Raw genomic sequence first — 27,857 nt, 5'->3', positions numbered from 1 at the left:
GTATTTCCATGTATATCCATGTACCGCAATGTATGCCCATGTATACCCATGTATATACATGTATACCCATGTATACCCATGTAGTATCATGTATATCCATGTATATCCTTGTATACCCATGTATATCCATGTATACCCATCTATATCCTTGTTCAGCCACGTATTTCCATGTACACCCATGTATATCCATGTATAACCATGTATTTCCATGTATATCGATGTATACCCTTGTATATCCATGTTTTGCCATTTACATCCATGTATACCCATGTACAGCCATGTATCTCCATGTATACCCATGTTTATCTATGCATACCCTTGTATATCCATGTATACCCATGGATATCCATGTTTACCCATGTATATCCATGTACAGCCGTGTATAGCCGTGTGCAACAGTGTGTATCCATGTATAGCCATGTATTACATGGATATGTATTCATGTATAACCATGTACAACCATGTTTATCCATGTATAGCTGTGTAGTATCATATATGTCCATATATTTCCATTTAAAACCATGTATTTTCATGCTGTCCTTGTATATCAATTTATAACCATATATATCTATGTATAGCCTCTTATTATCACATATATCATATATATGCATGTACACCCAAGTACATCTATGTATAGCCGTGTATTACCCTGCATATAACCATAATTTCCTTTCTACAGGGGCGACCATTTGGAATGCGCTGCTAGACCAGCTAAATCAATTGCCTTCTATAAATGGTTTAAGACAGCAAATAAAATCTTTCACGTTTGCATCGGCAAAAACTGATTAAATTAAGAAATTTTTGTAAAAAGTATGTTAAGGTCATTGATTTTTAAACTTAGGTATCTTTGTATATTATACACGGCTTTTAGGTAGAACAGATTTTCTATGTAAAATACGTATGTAAATTTGGTGAAATTACCGTGTTTAACTAACGTTTTCCTATCCTATCTATCTATCTATCTATCTATCTATCTATCTATCTATCTATCTATCTATATCTGATATACTTAACCATGAGATCTTGATAAAGAAATTAGAATACTTTGGCTTTGATCACTCAGCAGTTGCCATTTTCCATTCGTATTTGTCAAATCGCAAGCAACAGTTTAGTGTGAATGGAACATCTTCTAAGCTCCTAGATATTTCGTGTGGCGTACCACAAGGCTCAATATTACGACCCCTTTTTTTTTAATGTATATAAATATTTCTTCGGCGAAATGTGACGCGTGAGTATTTTTCCAAAATAAGCAATAAACACAAGCACAAAGTTAACAAGTAAATAAAAGTTTGAGAATGACTGTATTTTCTCCTGTAAACTTTATAGGGAGCTTCAAACTTTACCAACATTTGTCCAAGGACAACAACTAATAACGTCTTATTAAGCATGTCGAAAGCATTTATAATGTCGGAAACAGGATAATTGGTATTGATTAAGGTAATGTTTATGTAATGATAATGATATATCTGCCCGGAAATCGAGCGTATCTATCTGTCTGCTTCAATTATTAAGTTTGTTTATCTTTTGTCCCGAAGATCTTTATAGCCAATAGCCAATCAGTTTACGTTTGATCAATGTATGTCTATAAGATAAGAGAACAATGGGTTGTAGTTTAGTCAGTCAGAGACATGAACTTATGGTGTACGCCATCGGAGAAATTGTAAAAGAATCGAGGAAAGCGACAGTGTGGGTTCCTTACTTATTCCCCATAACAAAAACCTAAGTTTTCGGGTGCTTATTATAATTGCTTTTAAACCAAAACGGTTATCGACACTGGGCATCAGCTTTGACCATAGATCGTGGGCATTTAAGCCCTTGCTTACCCCCACCCCCCTCCTCCTCAACAAGATTCAAGATTCAAGAGTTGAAGCCAGATCGCGAGCCCAAAAAAAAATTTCAACAAGAAATCTATTATGTTCACCTCCACCCACACACGCAGAGACGGATTTCTAAGTTTTGCCACTACTTAAAATAGTTTTATTGACATCATTCATTCAACAGAAAATATGGCCATTACCGAAGGAACTACGCCCGTAAAATAACACCTTTTTTGCAGTGGGATAATAAATCTCTTATTCGATGGTCTAACATATAAGGCCATTCTCTCCGTTGAGCATTGTCCGACCGACCCCAATTTTTGGAATTTTCAAAAAAAAAAAAAAAAGGATAACGGTGTTTTAAAACCATTTTAATGTTGCATAGGAGTTTCAGGGGTTGATCCTTTTTCCCACGCTGTCTTAAGTTTGAAACAACATCCACCAACTTTTCAGCCATATTCATTTTGGGTTCACGTTTTGTTTGTTTTCCGGGCTCCACAGCTATGATGCTGGAGTAGCGGGACTCCGATTCCGAGACTGCCCAGGAAACGCATTTGACGCTAAACGAAAAAAAAAAAAGGAGGATGGGCTAATACTTGCGGACATTTTGCTCACTGCTCGCAAAATGCTTTGCAACTCTCAAAATATCCGCGCGTATTATATGTTAAACCATCGAATAAGATGTATTTATCACGCCGTCTGAAAAACAACAAAATATACCAGCAAAAGCTCGAGAATGAGCAAGAGTAGAATCTTCTCTCAATGCAGCAAAGCACAAGGAATAAATCTGGAAACAAACAAAAATAAGATACGAGAATGCGTTGATCGAGCCGTGTCTCCAAAGCTGCGATTGCTAATTCTGCTGTCGTACTTAGCATCATCAGCAGAATAGCGCACGATTGCAAATTTGTTTGGTGTATCTCCACCTTTTGTTTGCACTTGTGTTAAAGTGTGTGCTGCAATTGTCAACAAACTGAAGTCGCGGTTTATCACGTTACCTAAAGGAGAATATTTTAAAGAAGTCATGCGCATTTACAAAGACAGATGGGGATTTCCAATGTGTGCTGATACGATGGATGGTACTCATATTCTTGTAATTGCCCCACCGACCGACCATGACGACTTCGTGGATCTCAAAGGCTACCACATCATTCTTATGCAAACAGTTGTTGACTATGAAATGATATATGAAATATGGTGAACTGCGGATGTGAAATCAAGTGAAAACTATGATCCTCGCAGTTATGAACGCAATTTTAACAATTGCATGGGTGTGTATGAATATAAATGGGTATCCATGGGTATAATTGGCTTAAGGCTTTACATGAATATACATGGTATACATAAGCATGCATAGATATACATGGCTGTACAAGGATATACGTGGCTGTACATGGACAGAAAAGGATATACATGGGTATACATCGGTATACATGGATATACATAGGCATATATGGGTGTACATGGCTGTACATGGATATACATGCCTTTACATGGAAATACATGGATATATATGGCTGTACATGGATATACATGATAATACATGAATATACACGGGTATACATGGATATCCATGGGCATATATGGATATACATGGTTGTACATGGATATACATGCCTGTATGTGGATATACACGGGTATACATGGATATACATGGCTGTACATGGATATACACGATAATATATGGGTATCCATAGGTATACATGGACATACATGGCTGTATATGGATATTCATGGATATACACGGGTGTACATGGATATACATGGATATACATGGCTGTACATGGATATACATGGATATACATGGCTGTACATGGGCATACATGGATATACATTCGTATACATGGAAATACATGGCTGTACATGGATATACTTGGATATACATGGCTGTACATGGGCATACATGGTTATACAGGAGTATACATAGAAATGCATGGGTATACATGGATATACATGGCTGTACATGGATATACACGATAATATATGGGTATACATAGGTATACATGGACATACATGGCTGTATATGGATATTCATGGATATACACGGGTGTACATGGATACTTAACAATTATTCCATGAGCGCGCGTTGGATATGAGATGGTAAATAGCCAACGAGGCGCGTAGCGCTAAGTTGGCTATAACCACTCTCACATCCAACAAGCGCGAATGGAATAATTGTTTTATTAAATTCCTTAAACTCCAAAAGTTTAGAAGTACGAAATACGAGCGAAAAAAGCGAGAAAATCCTAGCGAAATCGAAAAAAGTTGATGAAGATGCGATGTTGTGTAATACCTCGTGGTCAGACAGACGCAGGCTCATCACAAAAACATTTCTTACCTTTTCGCGTATCTCTAAGCTTCGAAAGTGATCCAAACTTTCCACAAAAACGTTTTTCTTTTGCTTTATACCGAAAGAAATTTCGCTTTCTGGCGTAAACGTTTTTAGTTTAGCAACGCTAAGCGCAATCATTTACCATATAAGGTCAAACTAAGGTATATGAGCTGATAACCGAGATTGAGTGAACCAATCAGAGCACGAGAATTGCATTATCCCAGGTTGAGAATTTAATAAATATATATATACATGGCTGTACATGGATATACATGGATATACATGGCTGAACATGAATATACATGGATATACATGGCTGTACTTGGATATCCATTGTAATACATGGGTATACATAGGTATACATGGACATACATGTCTGTATATGGATATTCATGGATATACACAGGTGTACATGGATATACATGGCTGTACATGGATACACATGGACATACATGGCTGTAGATGGGCATACACGAGTATACATTCGTATACATGGATACACATAGGCATACATGGATATACATGGCTGTGCATTGATATGCATAGGTATACATGGAGATACATGCCTTTACATCGAAATACATGGATATACATGGCTGTACATGGATATACATGATAATACATGAATATACACGGGTATACATGGATATGCATGGGCATACATGGATATACATGGTTGTACATGGATATACATGCCTGTATGTAGATATGCACGGGTATACATGGATATATATGGCTGTACATGGATATACACGATAATACATGGGCTTACATAGATATACATGGATATACACGGGTGTTCATGGATATACATGGATATACATGACTGTACATGGATATACATGGATATAAATGGCTGTACATGGATATACATGATAATACATGAATATACACGGGTATACATGAGTATACATGGGTATACATGGATATACACGGTTATACATGGATATACATGGGTATACATAGAGATATATGGGTATACATGGATATACATGGCTGTACATGGATATACATGGATATACATGGCTGAACATGGATATACATGGAAATACATTGCTGTACATGGATATACATGGATATACATGGCTATACATGATTATACATGGATATATATAGGTATACATGGACAGACATGGGTATACATGGACATAAATGGGTATACATGGACATACATGGTTATACATGGGTATACATGAACATACATGGGTATACATGGATATACAAGGTTATACATAGATTTACATGGGTACACATAGAGATACATGGGTATACATGGATATACATGGCTATACATGGTTATACATGGATATATATGGGTATACATGAACATACATGGGCATACATGGATAAACAGGGATATAAATGGATACACATGGTTATACATGGATGTACATGGGTATACATGCACATACATGGGTATACATGAACATACATGGTTATACATGGATACACATGGGTGTACATGGACATACATGGGTATACATGGATATACATGAATATATATGGGTATACATGGACATACTCGGTTATACATGGATACACATGGGTATACATGGGTATACATGGATGTACATGGGTATACATGGACATACATGGTTATACATGGATATACATGGGTATACATGGACATACATGGGTATACATGGCTATACATGGGTATACATGAATATATATGGGTATACATGGAAATACATGGTTATACATGGATATACATGGGTATACATGAATATATATGGGTATACATGGACATACATGGTTATACATGGATATACATGGGTATACATGGACATACATGGATACACATGGGTATACATGGACATACATGGGTATACATGGATATACATGGGTATACATGGATATACATGGGTATACATGGACATACATGGGTATACAATACACATGGGTATACATGAATATATATGGGTATACGTGGATTTACATGGGTATCCATGAATATATATGGGTATGCATGGATATACATGGGTATACATGAATATGTATGGGTATACATGGACATACATGGTTATACATGGATATACATGGGTGTACATGGACATACATGGTTATATATGGATACACATGGGTATACATGGACATACATGGGTATACATGGATACACATGGGTATACATGAATATATATGGGTATACATGGACATACATGGTTATACATAGATATACATGGGTATACATGGGCATACATGGGTATACATGAATTTATATGGGTATACATGGAAATACATGGATATACATGGGTATACATGGAGATACATGGTTATACATGGATATGCATGGGTATACATGAACATAAATGGGCATACATGAATATACATGGGTATACATGAATATATATGGGTATACATGGACATACATGGGTATACATGAATATATATGGGTATACATGGACATACATGGGTATACATGGATATACATGGGTATACATGGACATACATGGATACACATGGGTATACATGGACATACATGGGTATACATGGATATACATGGGTATAAATGGACATACATCGGTATACATGGACATACATGGATACACATGGGTATACACACATGGACATACATGGGCATACATGGGTATACATGAATATATATGGGTATACATGGATTTACATGGGTATTCATGAATATATGGGTATGCATGGGTATACATGAATATATATGGGTATACATGAACATACATGGGTATACATGGATATACATGGATATACATGAATATATATGGGTATACATAGACATACATGGTTATACATGGATATACATGGGTATACATGGGCATACATGGGTATACATGGATATAAATGGGTATACATGGGCTTACATGGGTATACATGGATATACATGGGTATACATGAATATATATGGGTATACATGGAAATACATGGTTATACATGGTTATACATGGGTATACATGGCTGTACATGGATACAGATGGACAAACATGGGTATACATGTGTATACATGGACATACATGGGAATACATGGATATACATGGAAATGCATGGGTATACAGAGAGATATATGGGCATAGATGGATATACATGTATGTACTTTGCTATAGCTACCTATATATGCTGATATACCTCTTTTATATAATTTATGCGCTTTATGATACACTTTAATAACCCTACTTAAAGTACATACCATTGGAGCAGCCTTTGGAACGATGGCGACAATATCAAGCCGCCCAGATCAGGCCCCCATATCAAGCCCCCTGCAATATCAAGGCCCTTCCCCCTCTCTGGCCCACTATATCAGACCCCGATGGGCGATATAAAGCACTGACTTAATCCCCTCCACATCAGATCATCAATGTAACAGTCTGACGTACATACGATATCAAGCCCGTCCTATTAGATCGTCATTATGAAGATCGTTGAGTGCTGCGTCGATAAGGTGAGAGGCCTTAATTATTAATCTAACTTAGGCCTAATTACCCTACAGCATTAATATTCTATGGGAGAGTTTAAAATTTTTTGTTTGGAAAGTGCGGTGTCTTGTTCTTCAGGGGTGAAGCGGAAAGAAGCAGTTCCTATAGAGTAGAAACTCCGGGTTCAAATCCAATCCATGGATGTGATTGTTTTATTTCCTTATTTTCTCTGCTACCACAAGTCGTGGAACACAATGTCCAAAATTAACGATAATATTAAGTTCAAAGCAATTTACGAATTAACGATAATCATCAATTTAGATAAGAGGTCATGTTGACCATTTGCACACCTGGCTGGAGCGGCACGACTATTTCGGGGGTGAGGGGTGAAGGGGGTGAAAACTGAAACAACCCAAACCTTTACAAAAATGCTAACCTGAGGCCTGCACATTATCTAAAGCATATTGTTTAGGCCAAAGGTTAGCATTTTTGTAAAGGTTTGGGTTATTTCAGCTATTTTACTCTTCACCCCCTACCGCCACCCCATTCACCCCTCACCCCCGGAATAGTCATGCTGGGGTGGAGAGAGAATGCGGAATGAGGAAACAACACGGCGAAAGAGACTGGTGGCCAGGGGCCGACAACACTACCTCTCACAGTGTTTTATAGTTGTTAGCGACTTCGGCGCTACGCACGAAAAAAAAAAACATTTGAAACCTTACACTTCCGGTTCAATTTTCCCCACTCCACGCAGGCCAAGGGTCAAATTCCCCACTCCCCGGGCACAGAAGATAGTCAAATGCCCGGGGTTTGCCCGGGGGGGATGTTGAAGTTTCGATTTGATCGGTGCCTAAGCCTCCGCCGGACTCCCGACCCCAGGTTTGTGAGCTCTGTCGCGGTGTTGTGTCCTCTAAGTGAACCTGTTAATAATTATACATAAAAATTCCTAATTAAAAGGCCTAACCTTATTGCCATTGTGGGTCGCTTCCTTCTTGCGTGGTTCTTTTCCCAGATTCGACGTGATTTTTCGCAAATATTACTAGATAAAATGCTCCCACGGTTACAATTCCACATCAGAATCAATTGACAAAGATTAAACTTTCATTTCAACCAACCATCCCTGCAAGTGACCTCAGGCGGTAGTTTGCCACTCGATTGGAACAAACAACATTTTCAGCAATGTTGGACGGCCGGTTCAACTTGTAACTGGCTTGGTAGCCCTACCCGCTATAACAAACTGAGCCCTAATTGGGGTCCTAGACCATAGTTTGTGAACGACACACTTTTTTATCCCCCTGGGTCCCGACATGACTGCATTGTCTCGCTCGTCCAATACATACATACATACATACATAAACTTTATTCAAGTGTCTATAACTATTTAGCTCTTAGCTAAGAGCTAATTGGGGACACTTAATTAAAATTGATCAATAAAATTAAGATTAAAAAGATAAAATTGATAGATACATGTAAAGATTTACAAATTTAAATACAGTTAACGATTAACTGAAAAATAGTTAATTATTTACAATGCTACTAACATTACTAATTTAGTTAAACATATAAATAATTTAAAAAGGGACTAAAATCAGAAGTTATCGTCAGGACTGGCACACTTGACAATTACAGCTCCCGTCCAATAATCCTTTTATGTCCATACCAAGGATTGCGTGTTTAAATGCTTCAAGGCTCGTTTTTTGACGTAAGTTAATATTTATTTTACTCCATAAATACGGTCCTAAATATCGGATACTATGTTTGCCGTATTTTGTAGTGTTTACCCTAGGGATAGAAAAATCCTTGTTACGTAAATTGTATTTACTATTTGAGATAGGGAAAATGTCAATTATAGTCTTGGGTACCAAGTTATGTTTCACTTTATACATGAAAATTAAAATGTCTTGTAGTCTTCGATTTACTAAACTCGGTAGTTTTGCCCATTCGAGGAGCTGCTCGTACGTTGCTGTTTTATTACTGAATACAGCTCGCAAAGCTCGTTCCTGTACCCTCTCTAGCTTCTTAGTGTCTGATGCTCTGCAAAAATGCCAGACCATGTGGCAGTAGGTTAAATTCGGTAGCACCCCAGCCTTGTACAACTGAAGCAAGGCATGAGTAGGAACCAGTTTTTTGAGTCGATTAAGAACACCGACTTTGCTTCCTGCTTTCTTACAAATATCACTTATGTGTGAACTATAGTTCAGTCTACTGTCAAGTGTCACTCCAAGAAGCTTAAGGGAAAGTTTAGATTCGACATTCTCACCATCAATTGTGATATTAATTGCTGCAGCTTCCGTATCCCTGTTACACAAAATCATTGCACCATACTTTTTATGATTGCCTTTAAGATAATTCTCATTATACCATCTTGATATAACTACACCCTCGTTTCTAAGAGTCTGCTCTACTTGGGATATTGATTCAGCAATAACATAAATCTGGTGGTCGTCGGCGTACATTGAGATGTTTGCATCCGTTATTTGATATGTCAAGTCATTTTGAAATATATTCCATAGCAGAGGACCAAAGGATGAGCCCTGAGGACATCCTCTTCTCATATCCTTCCACTCACTTACCACTGAATTTAGTTTTACCCGGTTTTGTCTATTTGTGAAATACGAACGCATGAGACAAAGTGCTTGCTCTGAGAACCCATATGCTTTGAGCAAACCCATATGCTTTGAACATATGCTTTGAACAAACTTCAAAGACTTCCTTTCCAGACGATTTGCACTTACTTTGAAAGTTATCCAAATGAAGAATTTAGTAACAGATAGTTCCATTTAAATTAGAAGGATGAGCAAATAACCAGTTGTTAATTTATATTTTCATTAAACGGTATAATAGCAATAATAATAATAATAATAATAATAAGAATAATAATGATGATGGTGATGATGATGATGATGATGATAATAATGATAATAATAACAAGAAGAAGAAGAAGAAGAAGAAGAAGAGACTAGGGTAGGCGCGTCAGCTCCGTTGATGGAGAGATCCGTGAAAGTCAAAGGAAAACGGTAACTCACAAATTCCAAAAGGGTCGGGTTTATTGTGTTAACTCTTTACAGCTATCCTGTGTGGTAGGACGTGTAGCACGAACGACCTGGGAGGTTCTGACTTTACAGCGCTAGCAATAGTTGATGGTTCCCATCGAATTTCTGGGGTTTTGCTAAAAGCAGGCCCACGGCCCATGACAGCCCGCAGGCCCGGAGGCCCGGTGGCCCGGTGGCCCAATCCTGATTTTCCACGGTTTTTTTGTCCATCATTTCAATCCTTTTCGATCCTTTCTTACGTTGCATGTTGCTAAGCGAAAAACGTTGGCATTCTCTGTTTATTCGTCTGTTTACAGAACCCGATAGAGAGGAAGTCCATTCTCAAACGATGTAAGTTATTTTCAAACCACAGTTTGTGATTTCATAAGCTAAATAATGAGATATGTGAACTGCGAATTGTCACTGAGTTGCATTTGTCAGTTTATTAGGCAATCACATTCTCTCAGACGATCTTACGGGTAATTCTGTGCAATGGCAGGCAACAGTTATGAAGGGTTTTGTAAGGCGGTCGATTTGCGTTTGCATGCTTTCTTTGTGTAACTTTGAAACTTTAATAAGACTGTACCAATAGTCCGGCAGCAAATGTCATGAAATAAAGTCCCGTGGGAATTTCGTGAAGAAAGCGAGCCAGTAGTCCAAGTGTGTTAAGGGGACCCTAAATTACAAGAAAAATGTGACATGTGTATCCCAACATGGAAACGAGGCTCACAGAAAATTGTCCATTGCTATTAGGCCTTTCCCGATTGCGCTGAGCACCTTTTGAGCACTTTTTTGAGTTTGGAGCACTATTTTGCAAAGTATAAAAAAATTCTGAAGGTGGCTCTCCACCTCTGATAATTTTTTCAACTTTTCAAAACATAGCATCATGAAGTGTGGATCATAGCTCAATAAAAAAAATGGGGGTCACCGAACTCGTTCTTGAGTTATTGGCACTAAAAGCTTAAATTAAGGGTGTTTTTTAAAGGATATGCTGTTGCTATGGTAACCTTTCTTCTCAAGAAAATGGTCATAACTTGTTGACCAAAGTTGACCTACAATTTCTGTATATTTCTCAGGGAGCCCATTGGTTTCCTAGTCTTTTGGGACACCATTATGAACTGCAAGATGATTTTGGGAGGGCACATGGGTTAGCTTTGATACACCCAACTGGGTTCGTTAAAAGCAGCAGATACGCAAAACTATGATTAAAGCCAGTCAATTTGCCCGTTCTTCCAGTCTCAATGAATTCTTTAGATAGTTTCACTCATTCACAGGAAAGTGATTAAGTTGTTGTTCCATATGTACGGTATAGCGAGAAGTCTGTTGAAGAACTGAGTAAAACCTTTCAAAGACTAAGAAGACCGATCGGTAGATTTGTCTGTGCCTTGCAAGTGAGCTGATGTTAACAGCGCCTTTTGAGATTGTTTCATGACCTTGCAGTTATTGTTGTGAACTTTACCTTAACAAATCAGTTACAGCATATGTTACAGCTGAAAAGACTGAAAGATACGGTTATCATGCAACTTGAAGTTTCTATTTTGTTTAGCAGTACTCACATGACAGAAAAAGACAGCTTTAACGAACGAGTTCTGGAAGTTCTGACACTTCAAGCCGCCCATTAGACAGCTCTCCAGAAAGGTGACATTTTTTTTCAAAAAAAAACTGCGCTCAGTAAAGTTTTCAGCCGGGTCTGTCAGGTAGTAGTTGTCAAGCATTGTTAACCATTTCTATAGCTCCAGAAACTGTATCTGGTGAGACGTGAGGTGAGAGGGGGAGAGACTGAATGGTGGCTTAGTCTGCCTCTCGCTCTATAATGTTAAGAGCATTAGAGAAGAGAGTAAAAATGAAACTTCGGGATCTTGTAGGAAGCCTTTTATAATTGATTTATTTTCAAAATATGTTAGATCTGGCTATTTGCATAATTGGAGTATATTTGTCTTCTACATGCGCCCATATTAAATTTGACATTTCTCTCTACAATGAACAGAACACCTATCACTTGCGACCTATCATCATGCCATCAACATTTGCCCGGGATATTTCATGGTACGACGGATCTAATAACCAACGACGAAGTACTAGAACTCATCGCTTCTCAGAACAGCCAGCATCTGTCCTCCAGCGTGCAAGTAAGGAGGGTTTCTTGCAACATCGGCTTCCTGATCAGCACAAAGAACTTGAGCTCATCAGATGCAGCCGTAGACGCTATGGATGTGTGGGAGTTAAGGAAATAGAAGCGCAAGAATTACAGGGGTCAAATGGTCAGGCGACGAACCTCCAGAAACAAAGCATAGAAAGACCTTGTCACGGCCGTTGTTGAACCCGAAGAATTCCCATACGTATTTATTCAGTACAGATTCGAGGGAAAGCCCTGTTCATTTGATTTACTGCCACATGGTAACAGCAAAGGAAACCAATTGCTGTACGTTGTGTCAATCCTTCAACTATGCAGCTATTAAAGGAGCAAACCGATAAAGTGGCGTCTGCTAGAAAGGTTTTTCATAACATAGAGTATAAGATAAGGTTGGGGGTCTAGCAGGCGCCTCTGCAGTTTCTCAGCTTCCACGGAACACAAAACAGGTCTATAACGTAAAGAAGATGAAAGCTAAATCCATAGGTAACATCAGAGAAGATCCTCTGTCCCGGTCCCTCTATTCCATGGAAATGGAAGATGAAGACAAACGCTTCCACCAGCAGTTTATCAAAAAAGCTGGTACTGCCACACATCTGCTCTTCAACCGCAGGCAAGTGAATGACACAAAAAAATTCTGCACAGATTTCGGCAAGAGTTCGGTTCTTTCGGTCGACGTAACCTTTAATCTGGGACCATTTTGGGCAGTAGTGACGACATACCAGAACCTGATCTTGAGACGCAAAGGCCAGCCAAATCATCCAGTAATGATTGGGCCGGTAGCTGTAGTTAAAGACAAGAGGAAAAAGTCTTACAGCCACCTTTTTAAAGCCCTGGTTTCAGAAGAGCCCTCACTTTCTCAGTCGTTAAAGGTTGTGGATCGGATGGCGAAGTAAACCTGGAGAAGGTGTTGGACTCTACCTTTCAGCAAGCGTACCGATTTAGATGTGCCAATCATCTTTTCAACCACATACGAGAGATAGCAAGGCAGATGGGTCTTTCCAGGCCCACTGTGGAAAGTTCCAATGAAGAGCTCCGAAATGTCTGCCTGAGGTCAAGACGCGAATCTGGAGCCACAAACTTAGGAAATCTGCTAGAAAGGTGGCGACAGTCTGCAGATGCAGCATTTAAAGGAACCACTGCCGGAACCGCTTCTGCTCTTATGTCTCGCGTTACATCATCCCAGTAGTTCGTGACAGGGTGAGCTCAGAAAATGCAGAGCTTGCAGGCTTTCCGCAGTTCAGTAAAGTCCTTAGAACATTTACACTTACCCCATCCCCACAGCGGCTTATCGTAACAGCTCCATGGTTACGAGAAGCCGCTGTGGGGATGGGGTAAGTGTTGTAATGACTGTACCTCATCGGGTGGAGTTAATTTGACCTCGGGCCCAAGCTCCGTGTCCTCGTCGGTGATCATAAGCAGTTAAATTCATCAGCTATCGTGGAAATCGAAGCAGAAAATGCTCCTTTCCAGTCAAGTGCGTAGGGTTTTTTGACGACGAAACATTCTCGGAGGTTCGGAAATGATGTGGCTTTAGCTTTGCGTGAAAAAAACTTGGCTGGGATGGATTTTCGAGTCGCAAACCGCCTCTGAGCTGACAACGGTCGGAATCGTAGTGTGCAGCCTTGACTTCGTCTTAGAACATTGAAAACACTGAAAACACAGAATTCCCGAAACGGTGTAATAAGCTCCAAAAGGCACAAGAATACACCAGAGGTGAGTCATTTTTATTCACTTTATTGAATGAAAGTTAAATTGAGCATTTTTTAGGCTTTATAATCGACGGTATTTGATTTCCCATACAAAGTCTTATAACGCGTTTAAATTTTCAACGGCTGTCTGTAGTGACGCGAGCTTGTGCTGCCTATGCTACCCACAGAACGTGTCAGAGTCTGGTAACGCCATGATGAAGAACTGGACAGGGTTCAAAGAGAGCGACGTCGACTCCTTTATCCTGGATTTGAAAGAAATGGTGATGAGAGAAGAAGATGACGTGGCAAGAGCCCTTGCTGGTCTGGAATCGCCTTGACAGACAGACAGTTTATTCTCTCAAACATAAACAGGTTTACAGAGAAGTATAATGAAGACTTAATGAGAAAAGGGCAAAAATAGTTAAACTAATACCTTGCCCTAACAGTTGGAAACATATAAAAATTACCTAATTAATTAAGTGGATACAAAAGAATAAAACACAAAAATATAACCAGCCATTAAGTTCCACGGAGCTACGAAAATACGCGGCCATCTTTCCTGACCGCTGACCGAGTGATCAATCGAATCGCCTTGTGAAGTGCTAGAAGAGTTTCGTCCCTTCGTTTCCAAGAGTGCAGACCACCTAATCAACCCTGATCTGTCCGAACAGGAAAGGAAAAGGAGAAAAGGAGAAAAGAAAAGATGCCTAACGCAGACTTTTCCAATGTGTTAAGTAAAGTAGACGAATTCCAACCACTTGGAATGTACGATGCTCGAGCATCAGTGAAGGGCAACGACGTAGAAGGCAAGACATGCTCCAGCTTGATCGTCTAGAAGGACTTGGATTTTAAGAGCCCATGATAAATGGTATCAAAACAAAAGCACACAAATTAGTTCCTGGTGGTCTTGTAACCAGAACCTTTTCCGGAGACGAAAGTCGCTTTGTGAAGAGTTTTTCCTCCAATAAGCCCCATCTTGTGCAGCCCCACAAACATTTGGGATATCAATGTGAAGAATCTTGTCTGCAATAGAAAGCAACTAAAGTGTGTGCTCACACTGTGGCTGCAGCGCCCAACAGCAACAAACTGGAAGAGCACATAAATAGTCTTTTGAAGGCAAGTCCAAAAGGAAGATTGAACGCGTTGTGTACTGGCAAACCAGTGGTCGGGAAGTCTTCAGAAGAGCCAACTCGCGCTTTAGTCTATCCATGGCGTGAGTCCTGTCACCCCTTTCTTATCACAAGAAAACAAAAGCACCGCGTGCGAAAGTGCGCAAAGAATTCGACAAAAGACCACCACAAATGGACATCATAGTCGTACATCGAGAAAAGGAATGGCGAGCAGGAACCGACAACGTTACCCCAGTTGACAATCCACGGGGCTATCATCTAGATTTATTACGTATTAGAGCGCGTCATCCAGAGTTTTTGAAGAATCCCGAAACCCCAAATTTGGTGATCGACTTTTCTCCAAACAAGGATGAAAAAGCCCTTATTCTGGATAAATTGGAGCTTGACATGCTTCCTGTGAGAGAAAACGTGATTTAAATTGACTTACGTTGTGTTGTTACAATTGCATGATTAGGCCCTATTTTGGTAGACCTGAACTTGATATGATCCGTTTTCACCTTCAGCCAGTTGTTTTTCCTTCAGCTACATTGTTTTATCTTCAGCCAGTTGTGTTAGTTCTCAGCAACTAAACTTGACGTCATTCCATATCAGAACAAGTCATGCTGTTAAAGGGTTTCTTTTACTGAGTTTTGTTCGATGCCCCAAAGTCACTTGTCCACAGGGGCTATAAAGACCGAGTCCATTAGCAGTGTGGCCGAGTGGTTAGGGCGCTTGCCTTGAGGCCCGGAGATCCCGGGTTCAAGACCCGCTCTGACCACTCGTTGAATTTGATCCTGGTAGTCCCTGGTTCAACGTCCCAGCCGACTTGTAAATAGCTAACTGGTTTGCCTCTAGCCAGTTAGGATTCTTAACAGTTGTTGTTGTTGTTCTGTTCTGTCGTATGTATTGTATTGTATTGTATCATTTAGAAACACTTTCGCTATGCACAAGAAACTGTTGCAACATGTTTGTTCCTGTTCTTTAGATCTGAAATAAAACGTTAAATATATTTGGTTTGCTGAGTACACAATTTCGTAGGGTTTAGGGTTCAAATAAAATACCTTCTTTAGTTTGGAAATTTCCTTTTTTGTTTTGGGGTATGTATGATAATGAGTTTGAAACAAAGGAAAAGAAAATAGGAACCAAGGGTAAAATTGAACCACAACACAAACAACAAAGTCGAGTTTGTTGATGGCGGGGTTTGATTTTTTCACTTTTCGCCGCGATCTTTTTACACTCGAAATAATGTACCGTATTTCTTCGCCCAACCTCGAAAAAGGAGCAGCCTCCTCAATGTCCGACAGCGTAACGTCGGCAAATCGAGCAGTCGCCCGACTGAGAAGCAGAGTTCGCTTGATGGCCTTAGTGACAATGAGATTGAAATTGAGTAAGTGCTACTAATCGAAGACTTACCTGAACACCGAGTTTCCTTTGTACTTTCACAAAAACTTTCAATGAACGGTTAAAATTCTGCTACTTGCTAAAAATGGTGCAAATATAAGAAGTGCCCAGCCTCGAATAAAGGCCCACCACCCTTGAGGACCAAAAATTTAATAAGCGTCCAGGCCCGGGTTGCTCGAAGCATGGTTAGCGCAAAACAGCGTTACATACCATGGAAACCTATTGGTTTTGACACCTCTTAACTAACGGTTAGCGCTAACCAGCCTTGGAGCAACCGGCCACAGGGCGCTTACCGTATTCGAATAAATACCGTCGCCGGAAAGCAATGTTTGAGAACACGCTCTCCGGCCTTTTGGCGTGGGGTTCCTGTAAATACACCAACATGTCTCCGACTAGAAAAAGATTCGCAGTTCACATATCTCATTATTTATGATATTTTCACTTTCAAAGTATGGTTTGAAAATAACTTACATCGTTCGATAATGAAAGTCCTCTATTGTGCTAACGGTTTCTGTAAAGAGATGAATGAACAGAGAATGAAAACGTTTTTATCTGAACAACATGCAACAAACAGGATTCCAATGATTTAATGGTAAACGATTCAAACTCACCGTCGTCCATTTTGCACGCCCAAACCCGATGCAGATCTGTGCATGCGCGTGGATTTACCGCTGGACAAAAAAAACTGTGGAAAATCAGGACTGGGCCACCGGGCCTGCGGGCTGTCGCGGGTGGAGCGCAGGCCTGCTTTCAGCAAAACCCGAATTTCTGTGAGCCTAATGAAATCTACACTCATTTCGCAAAATATAAGGGTAAAATCATGTGAAAACTAAAGAAAGAGATCATGACATAACTGAGCTATGGGGCGTAAAAACGAGAAATGTTTTGAAAACTTTAGGCACACGAGTGCCGTTAGACACATGATCCTAAAGTTCTTAGGCACTGTACATAAGTTTAGATCCTATTGTAACTTAAGACAAAGCAACTAAAATACTAGCCTAAATAATTATAAAGTAAACTAAAGATGACAAAAAAGGATAATCAAAGGACTCGCAAAACAAGGGTAAGTCTTAAGATCACGGAAGCTAGTCTCAAATAATCAGATAGGCTGTTCCAAAATGTTGGCGCACAGACGGAAAATGATCTGTTGCCATACTTTGCATTGAACCGAGGAATCTTCATAATGCCTTTAGATGAAGATCATAGTGGCCACGGTGGTACATATCTATCCAGCAATCAGTTTTATACATTGGCACAAGCCCATTAAGCACCTTGAATGTCAATCTTAGGATCTTAAAAACAATGCGCTGACTAACAAGGAGACAATGAAGCCCGGTCAACAAGGGAGTCATATAAAAATGATGCGACAGCGTAACTAGAAGCTGTCAAATTGAAATATAAAAAATCCCTATATGGAAAAAGCTAACATCTTGAGGCCTAAAAACAGATTTCATTTTGTGTATCTGATTGTTCATGCATTATCGACCTTTTTCCAGTTGTGCTTCTAATGTTAACGATGTTGTTCTCATGCTAATTAGTTGGAATTTACATAAGAAAAGCAGTGAGGTTTCTATCAAAACAAGTTCAACTCCAACCCCACTTTCATTCATGCATAGGCCAGGTAACTATGCACACAACTGTAAAATGGTCTAGTGTAACATCTTAATCTAGTATAATTTCAGCTACCAGTAGTTACTTCTTTGCACACCAACAAATATCTGTGACATAAGGCATCTTATAGACTTTTGTTCCTTGTAAATCAGGGTGATTTGTGAGAATGTCTCTAACCTTGGCTTCAGTGGATCGTCTGTCCTCCTCGCTGCTCTGATAAATCGCACTAAAACACATCATTACAGCCACAATTTTATCAATGTCACCTTTCAAGTAGGTCCGAAACTCAGTGTTTCTTTCCACTGGAGTAAATTTTCCAGATTTGTCTAAAATTTCCATCCATTTCAGTTCTCTGGGATCACCTGGCATGTCCTTCTGTTTCACAAATGGGTCAACAATGTCCTGCAAAGCTCTCACCCAAGAAAATGAAAAGTCTTCATGATTCCAGATCATGCCAAATTTCCCACCAGGTTTAAGAACACGACATATTTCATTCACTGACTTTTCATTGGAAAACCAGTGAAATGCTTGAGCACATATGATCACTGAGATGAATTCATCTGGAAGATCTTGGAATAAAAAAGTAGATTGAATTATTTTAAAGCCTTGCCATATACATGTATGGGCTATTATGTATGTTTGGCCCAAAGCATATGGTTTTTTAGCTGTTTTGGTCTGAAATAAGGTCTTGATTTTGACCATTTTCTTCTGAAATAGGGTAGGGTTTGTCCACTCAAGTATTGAATTGGGTATGTCTTTTAGAAGAAGCAACTTCTTCATTAGATGATAAGACCATCGACAGAAGCCCTTCTCAAATTATTACGCCAACCACATCAAATTTTTGGTCAGATCTGAAATAAGGCAACGAAAATTGCAGGTTTTATTCTGAAATAGGATAAGGGTTCAAGGGGCAGCTTGCACACCCCCAGTGCCCAATTTTTCTGATAAACCCCCCCCCCCCCCCCCCCAGCATCTGGTCAAGTATGTTCGAACCTTCATATTCATTAAAGGGACACTGCCATGGGGTTTGTATGGATTTCTGGTCGATGTGATAGATTTGATCTTTAAACACCTCATTTCCTACAGCTGTACATGATTCAAGTAGTCCAAATCAATACGGTCTGCCGAAGTCTTTTATTGACTTCATATGAGTTACCACACAAAAACTTGAAAATGCTCACGCGATGTTTCAAGTTTGCACACAACTCACTCTTTGCCATTCATCCCAAAAAGCAGGTAAAGATAGTCTGTGCATTAAAAGAAAAGGCATTGAAACTTAAGGGAATCAGTTTTATCATCATTTTGTATCTGCCATGTCTCTTTAAGTTCCTTCAACTTTCTTGACAAATTCAAAGATTACAAAGAAATCTTTTAAGATTAAAATCTTGAAAAAGGTCCTCAAAATTTCAATATTGCAGCAACTGTAGTGAGCTTGCTTATAAATATTATTTTGTTTTTACCGGTATGTTGAAGTCAATGCTTCTGTTGTTTAGTCCTTTTCTTTCAGTTTGGATAGTAACCTAGTCACATTGTACCAAACAAGAGCTGCCTAATGACTAGCAAAGTAATAATAAAAGAGGATTGTCAACTTTCTTGCCAAGATCTAGGACAACAAATTTCTTCTTGTAAAAGATCCTTAAAAAATTTCAAGGTTTTTGCACGATCATGCATTTGAAGGATGCTATGCAGTTCTTGCCAAAATCCTTGAAAGTATGGTACACATATTCACTCAAATCTTTGCAAGATCCTTACACAGAATGGTTCCCGAAGATCTTTGCAAGCACTTTCTACCACTAAAGACTGCTCTAAATTTCAATGTATAAATTTCATAGTTTTATCCATGTGCCTACAAATAGTGTGATATATGCTTGCATGTACTAAACATTATTTTAATATATTGTACTGTGATGAGAAGGAGGGGAATGAAGGAGGAGGATGAAAGCCTACACACAATTCCAACTTTTAACTTAATGTCTTTTCAAGACACTGAGCAATCTATGTTCACAAATATAAAAGCTTAATACCTATCATGGGGTGAGTGGCTTTTGGATAGATATAATTTTTATTATTTCCTGAAGTTTCATTCCATCTGTCATAACCTAGGTACTATATTTCATACAAGTAGTTATCCATGTTCTGCCGGTACATGTGATCCAAGTTAATTTAGTTTTGTAACCAGTATAGGCTATTTTTTGGATATTTTCGAATCCCCAACTTTTTCTTTCCGGATTCAAAGATATTTCCATACACGTCTTCAAATCGAATTTTCCCTTGCACACATATCCGAAACGTATCCAGATTCACTCTAGAGCTCAGGACTCCTCACGGAAACAGAGAGCATGCGCCATGAAGCAATCGGCAACCATCTTGAGAATTGATTTTACAGTAAGGACTTGGGCTCAATCTTGTTACATCACCCGGATAAAAAAATATCCGGATTTGGCGTCCACACGGTTCCGGATTCATATTGGATTCAACAATACCCACTCTGGAGAGCGTATTCAAAAGGTTCCTGATTCGCCAGCCAATTCGCTGGAAACATGTGGACGGAAGGCATATCCACAAAGAAAAAGTGGATGATTAAAAAATATCCGGATAGGTGTGGAGGGACCCTTACTTTGCATTCTCATGGGGCAGGTACAAAATGCAGGGCACAGGTCACAGGTCACAGGTCATTATCATACCTACACAGAAAGATAATCCTAAACATTTATAAAAGCTAACCTTAGGCCTAAAAACTTTTCTTTGGGCCTAATTAGGCCTAAAATTAGCTTTTATGAATGTTAAGGATACTTTCTTTATAGGTTAAATAATGGCCTGTGACCTGTGCCCTGTGCCCTGTGACCTGCGTTTAATACCTGCCGATTCCCGTGATGGGTGGCAGCTTGGGAGGGGTCACTTGGTCAGCGTTTCGTGGTAACCAGCATTTGACCATCAATATATTACAAATCATGAAAGGGTGTTAGCCATCTTTTAACAATGTTACACAAAAATGATCAAAACGTATCCAACATTTTCATAAAAGGTTCCTACGCGACCTTTCCATTACCTTAAAGGATCATTCCCCAGGTCCTCCAATCGTACCTGTTTCAGATCAATGCAAATTAAGAGGATTTGACTCTTATCTTACCGATGTTATCTGCTGGAAATTGGCGTATTTCAGTTTCAGGAAGAAAGCGTCTTAGCACCTCACACATTGCGAGTAGACGATCGCTAGCAATTATTTCCACATTGGCTTTTCTCGATGTCAACACTTCAACCATTGCGCGAGTAAATTTTCCAGTTCCGGCAGCAATTTCGAGAAGTTTTGTTGGCTCTTTACCGAGTGAGGGTAATACAACTACACGAAAAAGCAGAAATTCAACGGATTCTTTTGTGTAATCGGGCCTTCCTTTCTCGTACAGAGATACATCAGTCGAATATTCACGAGTATATTCACGCACACCGATATTGCAGTCCCTGACGCTCGCCATGCTGGAAAGTAATATGAGCCCGCGGGATGAAATGCACGTGGAGGGAGTAGTTTGCCGAGCGTTGCCGAGCAGCTTTTCGAACGTTGGCGACAATATCAAGCCCCCAAGATCAGCCCCCCCCCCCCCTCCCCCTGTCCCCATATCAAGGCCCTTCCCCCTCTCTAGCCCACTATATAAGATCCCGATGAGTGATATAAAATATTTTAAGCAAGAACCGATACAACGTAGATTTGATTTTAGTGATGTACTATATTTCGGCTGGCCAAACCACGCACCACGGAACTAACGACATACCTCCTGAAACGAGGTTACAAACGCAACTTTGTTACTAAACAAATACAACGGGCTGCAGACATTCCCCGCACACATACCCTACAACCTAAACAGACAGACAAACCCAAACGCATACCTTTCATAACGACCTATAATCCATCACTTCCTTCCATCTTCAACATAATAAAAAAACACTACAATCTACTTCTTTCTTCTGACCGCTGCAAAAATGCTTTCCTCCATCTACCTGTTGTGGCTTTCAGGCGCTCCCCTAACCTCCGAGACCTGCTGGTTACAGCTAAGCTGTCCCCCAATGTAACTCATTCTAATTCCACACTTCCTTCCGGTTCTTTTCGCTGTGGCAAAAACTGCGCTACCTGTCCTTACATCTCCCATGGACTAACCAACTACAAATTCTGCTCTACTGGCGAAACGCGCTCCATTGATTTCCACATAACTTGCGAAACTAAAAACCTTAACAACATGATTCAATGCAACAGATGCCAACTACAGTAAATAGGAGAAACTAAACGACGTTTAAAATACCGTTTTAATGAAAACCGCCGCAATTAAGATAAAGCTAACACCAAATCCAAACCTACTACAGTCGCAGAACATTTCCTCTCCTCTCCCCACAACATCTCCAAGGACATGCAATTAATGCCTATCGAAAAAATATTTTCTAACAGAGACTCGATCCGTAAGGCCAGGGAAGCATTTTAATTTTAAAAGGCACGACAATTGATCCCAACGGTCTTAATATCCGCGAAGAAACGTATTAGATTTCAGTTTATTATTTCGAGTGATTTCCGTTTTTTTTCCGTGACTCTTAGTATTTGAATTCAAAATCTTTGTAACTGCCATGATTTATCAATTTTTTTCCTGTATTCCGTAAACATCCATTTAATATATATTTGTAAATAGTAGCAATTCAATGTAAACTCTCATTTTACCTGAAGAAGGCTGGTTTGGCCAGCCGAAATCTACGTTGTATCGGCTCTTGCTTAAAATATTTAGTTTCTGAACTTGAAATAACGCCGATCAGATCAAGCCACTGATCCAACGTACACCGACAGGAAAATTGTCCACGGTTGCTTGCTTCGAAACTCTAGTGATATAAAGCACTGACGTACTCCCCTCCATATCAGATCATCAATGTAAAAGTCTGACCTTCATACGATAGGAGGCCCCCCACCTACGATATCAACCCCGTCTGTTGGTTTTCACTCATGTGATCAACAGCCATGTTTTTCAATGAAAACAAAAGAAAATATCTCCATAATAATAGAGTTAAATTCCCAGAGGATTCCGTCGGGGCTCCAACATGGCCACCGTTTCTTTGTTTAGGGGCTCCAACATGGCAGACGTGATGTCATGTGAAAACCGAGAACAGACAGACAGCCTTTATTTTAGCACGATGATAATAAAAGCTATGCAGTTTATGGGGTCGTGCATAAATACTAAACCTAAGAACAAAATATAGTAACAAAATCAAACTATCTTAAGTTAATTTATTAAAAAACTTTGACTTAACTATATATATATACAACATTAAAAAACTCTAAAATCCCCTAAAAATAATAGGCCATTTCCGAGTTCAAGTGTGCCTCCTCTTCAAAGCGAGTCTAAGTGCGAAGTTTTTGTTATGAAAATTATTTTTCATTCATATGTAAAGTATAACTAAATACCATTAAAAAAACTTCGAAATAAGACTCGCTTTGAAGAGGAGGCAGACATTAACTCGGAAATGGCCTATTGAAATCTTTACGTTTAAAATTTGTGGTTGTTGTAGAGGTCTCTTTAAAAGCCAACTCTTTAAAAATCTCCATTGAACGGATTTTCCTCTTCAGGATTTTATAACTAAAAAAAAAAGTAACGTGTGCTTCTCTCTTCAGTTACTTGAGATTTTATAACTTGTATTAGAAAAACTCTTGTCCTAAGAAATTATAAATATTCCATAGTACAGGACCTCTATGAGCAATAGAGTTTTTTCCATAGATTAGCAATAGAGTTTTTGCCATAGGTGGAGCTGAAACGAGGCACCGTTATGAAGATCGTTGAGTGCTGCGTCGATAAGGCGCTTATCCCGGTTTTACGTAGCACAGCTAGCATTCCTACACCCCATAGAAGGGATGCTAGTCCATACCACGGTTTTCTCCAAGTATCATGCCCCATCCATTTCAACCAATTCTCTACCTTGAATTGACGTTAATCATTTATTTGTAATTTGCTCTGAATTTACTATTATCATTAATTTAGAAGACAGAAAGCTTGATATGGATTATGGGAAATGGTAATATATATTTTTAAAAAAGCCAAGTGAATGGACATAGGACTCGAACCTAGGAAGGTTCATTATTAACCCGTCACCTAACCACTTGACCACCACACCGCTAGCTGCTCAGAGAACATATTTGAAACACTATTTGATAATACTGTATTATCGGCAATAAACACTAATAAACACTGCAAAAAGGTCGGTTTCCAAACTTCACGACAAAGATAAAAAAAATTTACAATCAAAGCTGCGGCCTAAATCATTAATCTAGCTTGGGCCTAATTACTCTACAGCATTGATATTCTATGAAAGAGTTTCACAAATTTGTAATTTTGAGAGTGCGGTGTCTTGTGGTGAAGCGGAAAGAAGCGGTTCCCATAGAGTAGAAACTCCGGGTTCGAATCCAACCCATGGATGATTTTTTTTATTTCCTTATTTTCTCGGATACCACAAGTCCTGGAACACAGTGTCCAAAAATTAACGATAATATCAAGTTCAAAGCAATTTACGAATTAACGATAATCGTCAATTTAGAGAAGGGATCACGTTGTCCATTTGGACACCTGGGTGGAGCGGCACGACTATTTCGGGGGTGAGGGGTGAAGGGGGTGAAAACTGGAACAACGCAAACGTTTACAAAAATGCTAACCTTAGGCCTAAACATTATCTAAAACATATTGTTTAGACCTCAGGTTAGCATTTTTGTTAAGGTTTGGGTTGTTTCAGCTATTGTACCCTTCACCCTCTACCGCCACCACCTTCACCCCTCACCCCCCGGAATAGTCATGCCAGGGTGGAGAGAGAATGTGGAGTGAGGAAACAACACGGCGAAAGAAACTGGTGGCCCTGGGGCCGACAGCAGTGCCTCACACAGTGTCTTGCGAAGCTTAAATGCGACTGTAGATGGGTTTGTAACCAATCTCCAGAGACACAGATAAGAATGATGTAATGTACGATTGCTGATGGACGAACAAAACGAGCTAATGAGAAATCTTTTGTTTTCGTCCACCTAGATGGGGACGGTTATGTGAAAATGTAAACATAGGGAACCAACACAATCTGTTTGTGTAACGGTTTGTACTTTTATAATAAATGAATTGGATTCACCGTTTGCTTCTTCAGAAGCGATATATCGATAAATATGTGCATGGACCATGCAACGCTAAGTAAACGTTGTATTACTTCACCTGGGCGGTGAACCGTCATTCTTTTGCCTCAGAAGTGGTATTTTGAGCGTCTTTGAAGATTTTGAAGAGCTCCAGCGCTGAGGAGACTTTTCCCCTGAAAATCGCATCGCTCCGCTTTCAAACTTCACAGGAGAATGGTCGAAAGATTCACTCTTCTTCTCGTACTTCTCGATCGAAATCCACCCAAACGGCCGGCGCTAGCCCTTGAAGAAAATCAAAACCCCACACCTTCCGAGCTGTCGAAATACGTAACAGGATTCACGCGTGCCAGTCTCAAACCGTCCTGCTGATTGCCTTTTTATGACAGGACACCGTTTGAGGCTGGCACAAATCTTGGGAAGACGCGTAAATCTTTCGGCCATCCTCCTGCGAAATTTGAAAGCGAAGCGATGCTATTTTCTGGGGAAAGGTATCCCCAGCGCTGTAGCCGTTCAAAAATTACCTTCCCCCCCCCCCGCCCCCCCTTGTCCTTCCATTAAGACACACTGATCAGTGAACTCGAAACCTTCAACATGGCTCAAAATACCACTTCTGAGGCAAAAGAACGACAGTACACCGCAGGTAATGTAGTAATTTAACGTATATTTAGCATTGGTCCATGCACATTTTTATCGATATATGGCTACAGAAGAAGCTAACGGTGAATCTAATACATTCATTATAAAATTACAAACGGTTGCAGAAACAGATCGTGTGGGCTCCCTGTGGTGGCTCGACATGGTGGGGACGGCTTTTATTCTTTCGTGACACCGATGAACAGATCCAGGATTTTCAATTGCACACTCACAGATGATCCCGTAGTTGACTATCGTTTATTTGCTACATTTCATGACAAGGCTGGAATACCCCTAAAATATTCACGTCTACTTAGATTTCTAGTCAGTCCGAAATGTACGATTTTGAAAATATGGAACACAGGAAGTGCTAAGCGCCAAGTAAAGGTGTCAACAGTAAAAAATGTGATTTACATGAGAGAGGCTTAGCAATGAAGATTGGATGGTCCTTTACCTATTGAATCGTAATAATTTCCCTAGTGACACATAGTGCATCGACTCAAACGTAAAGGAAAGACTAATGTTTCCTTCATGTACCTTTAGATGATCTCGAGCGGGTTCAATGAGAGAATATATTTTCCTGCCTATCACGATGATGCCTTGCCTTTTGCTACGAGTATATCGAAATGAAGCAACCAATCATTTAATTAAACCATTGGCAATAGAGGGGAATGGTTATGAAACCCGACAAATCTCTTTGCTATATGTTTTTGTTCTCTTTTTTGGCCTTGACCGTGCACAAAACACAATAGTTGTTTACTCCGTACTGAGGAACTAACCAATAGAAACGTGGTGGTTACGTAATTCATGCATAGTGTATGAAGGCAAAACAAAAGATTGTGCACGGCAGTGGACTTTCCAACCTACATCTTGGCATCTTTGTTTGCTCCTTTGATGTTTGCCGGACTTCAAAACCATTCCCCTCGATTAACTATGATTAAACACACTGAATAAGAGCATAGGTTGTTTGCAACCAATCCCCAGGTAAGAATGCTGCAATGTACAATTGCTTGTGGACGAACAAAAGGAGCTAATGAGAGATTTTTCCTCCACCAACATGGCGGAGATGACGTTAAGGTGAAAAACCACCTATTTAGAGCGGTTTTCAATTGAGTGTCGAAAGTAATTAGCGAATTACTTTGGTTTTGCATTACTTCACTCAGTGATTGGTTCAAAGTTCCCGCGCCACTTTTTCAACCCCATCAGAAGTGAAACCGAAACCAATCGTGGCTCGCGCGTGCACATTTTCCCGCGCTCTGTGTCGGCGACGTGTAATTACTTCGAGTTTTGATTGGTTTACTGGATTGTCTCCGTCCTTTTTGATTGGTGAAACTAATTACTTTGGTTTTGCGACACTCATTTGAAAACCGCTCTATCATCCTACACCAAATGTAGATTCTACAGAATTGGGCCTCGAAGAAATAAACTGTGGTTTAACCTTAATTTTAAATGTCAGCACGAGCGTTCAAAGATGTTTTCACTCAAGTGCCGGCCAGACCGAGCGTTTTGTCTTCGTCCGTTACTTATCACAAAGGAGGCAAGAGTACAAGAAGGTGGTGGTAAGCGCGGAAAAACGCATGCAAGTAAC

The 27,857-nt window shown here is 39.7% G+C and overlaps 1 protein-coding gene across 1 annotated transcript; it reads right to left on the bottom strand.

Moving 5' to 3' along the window:
- Window positions 1–17,969: 17,969 nt before the first annotated feature.
- Window positions 17,970–21,917, bottom strand: LOC138059397 (uncharacterized). The gene is made up of 2 exons (XM_068904990.1): window positions 21,635–21,917; window positions 17,970–19,073 (listed from the first exon to the last, which is right to left on the bottom strand). Exons 1-2 carry the CDS (start codon window positions 21,765–21,767, stop codon window positions 18,586–18,588), a joined length of 621 nt encoding a protein of 206 aa, XP_068761091.1. The 5' UTR covers window positions 21,768–21,917; the 3' UTR covers window positions 17,970–18,585.
- Between the last annotated feature and the right edge of the window lie 5,940 nt (window positions 21,918–27,857).

This window comes from Montipora capricornis, chromosome 8 (assembly GCF_036669925.1).
Source record: "Montipora capricornis isolate CH-2021 chromosome 8, ASM3666992v2, whole genome shotgun sequence".
In the NCBI taxonomy this organism is placed as follows: domain Eukaryota; kingdom Metazoa; phylum Cnidaria; class Anthozoa; order Scleractinia; family Acroporidae; genus Montipora; species Montipora capricornis.
The sequence above is the reverse complement of the archived record's forward strand: the minus strand, read 5'-3'. Positions and strand labels throughout refer to the sequence as shown.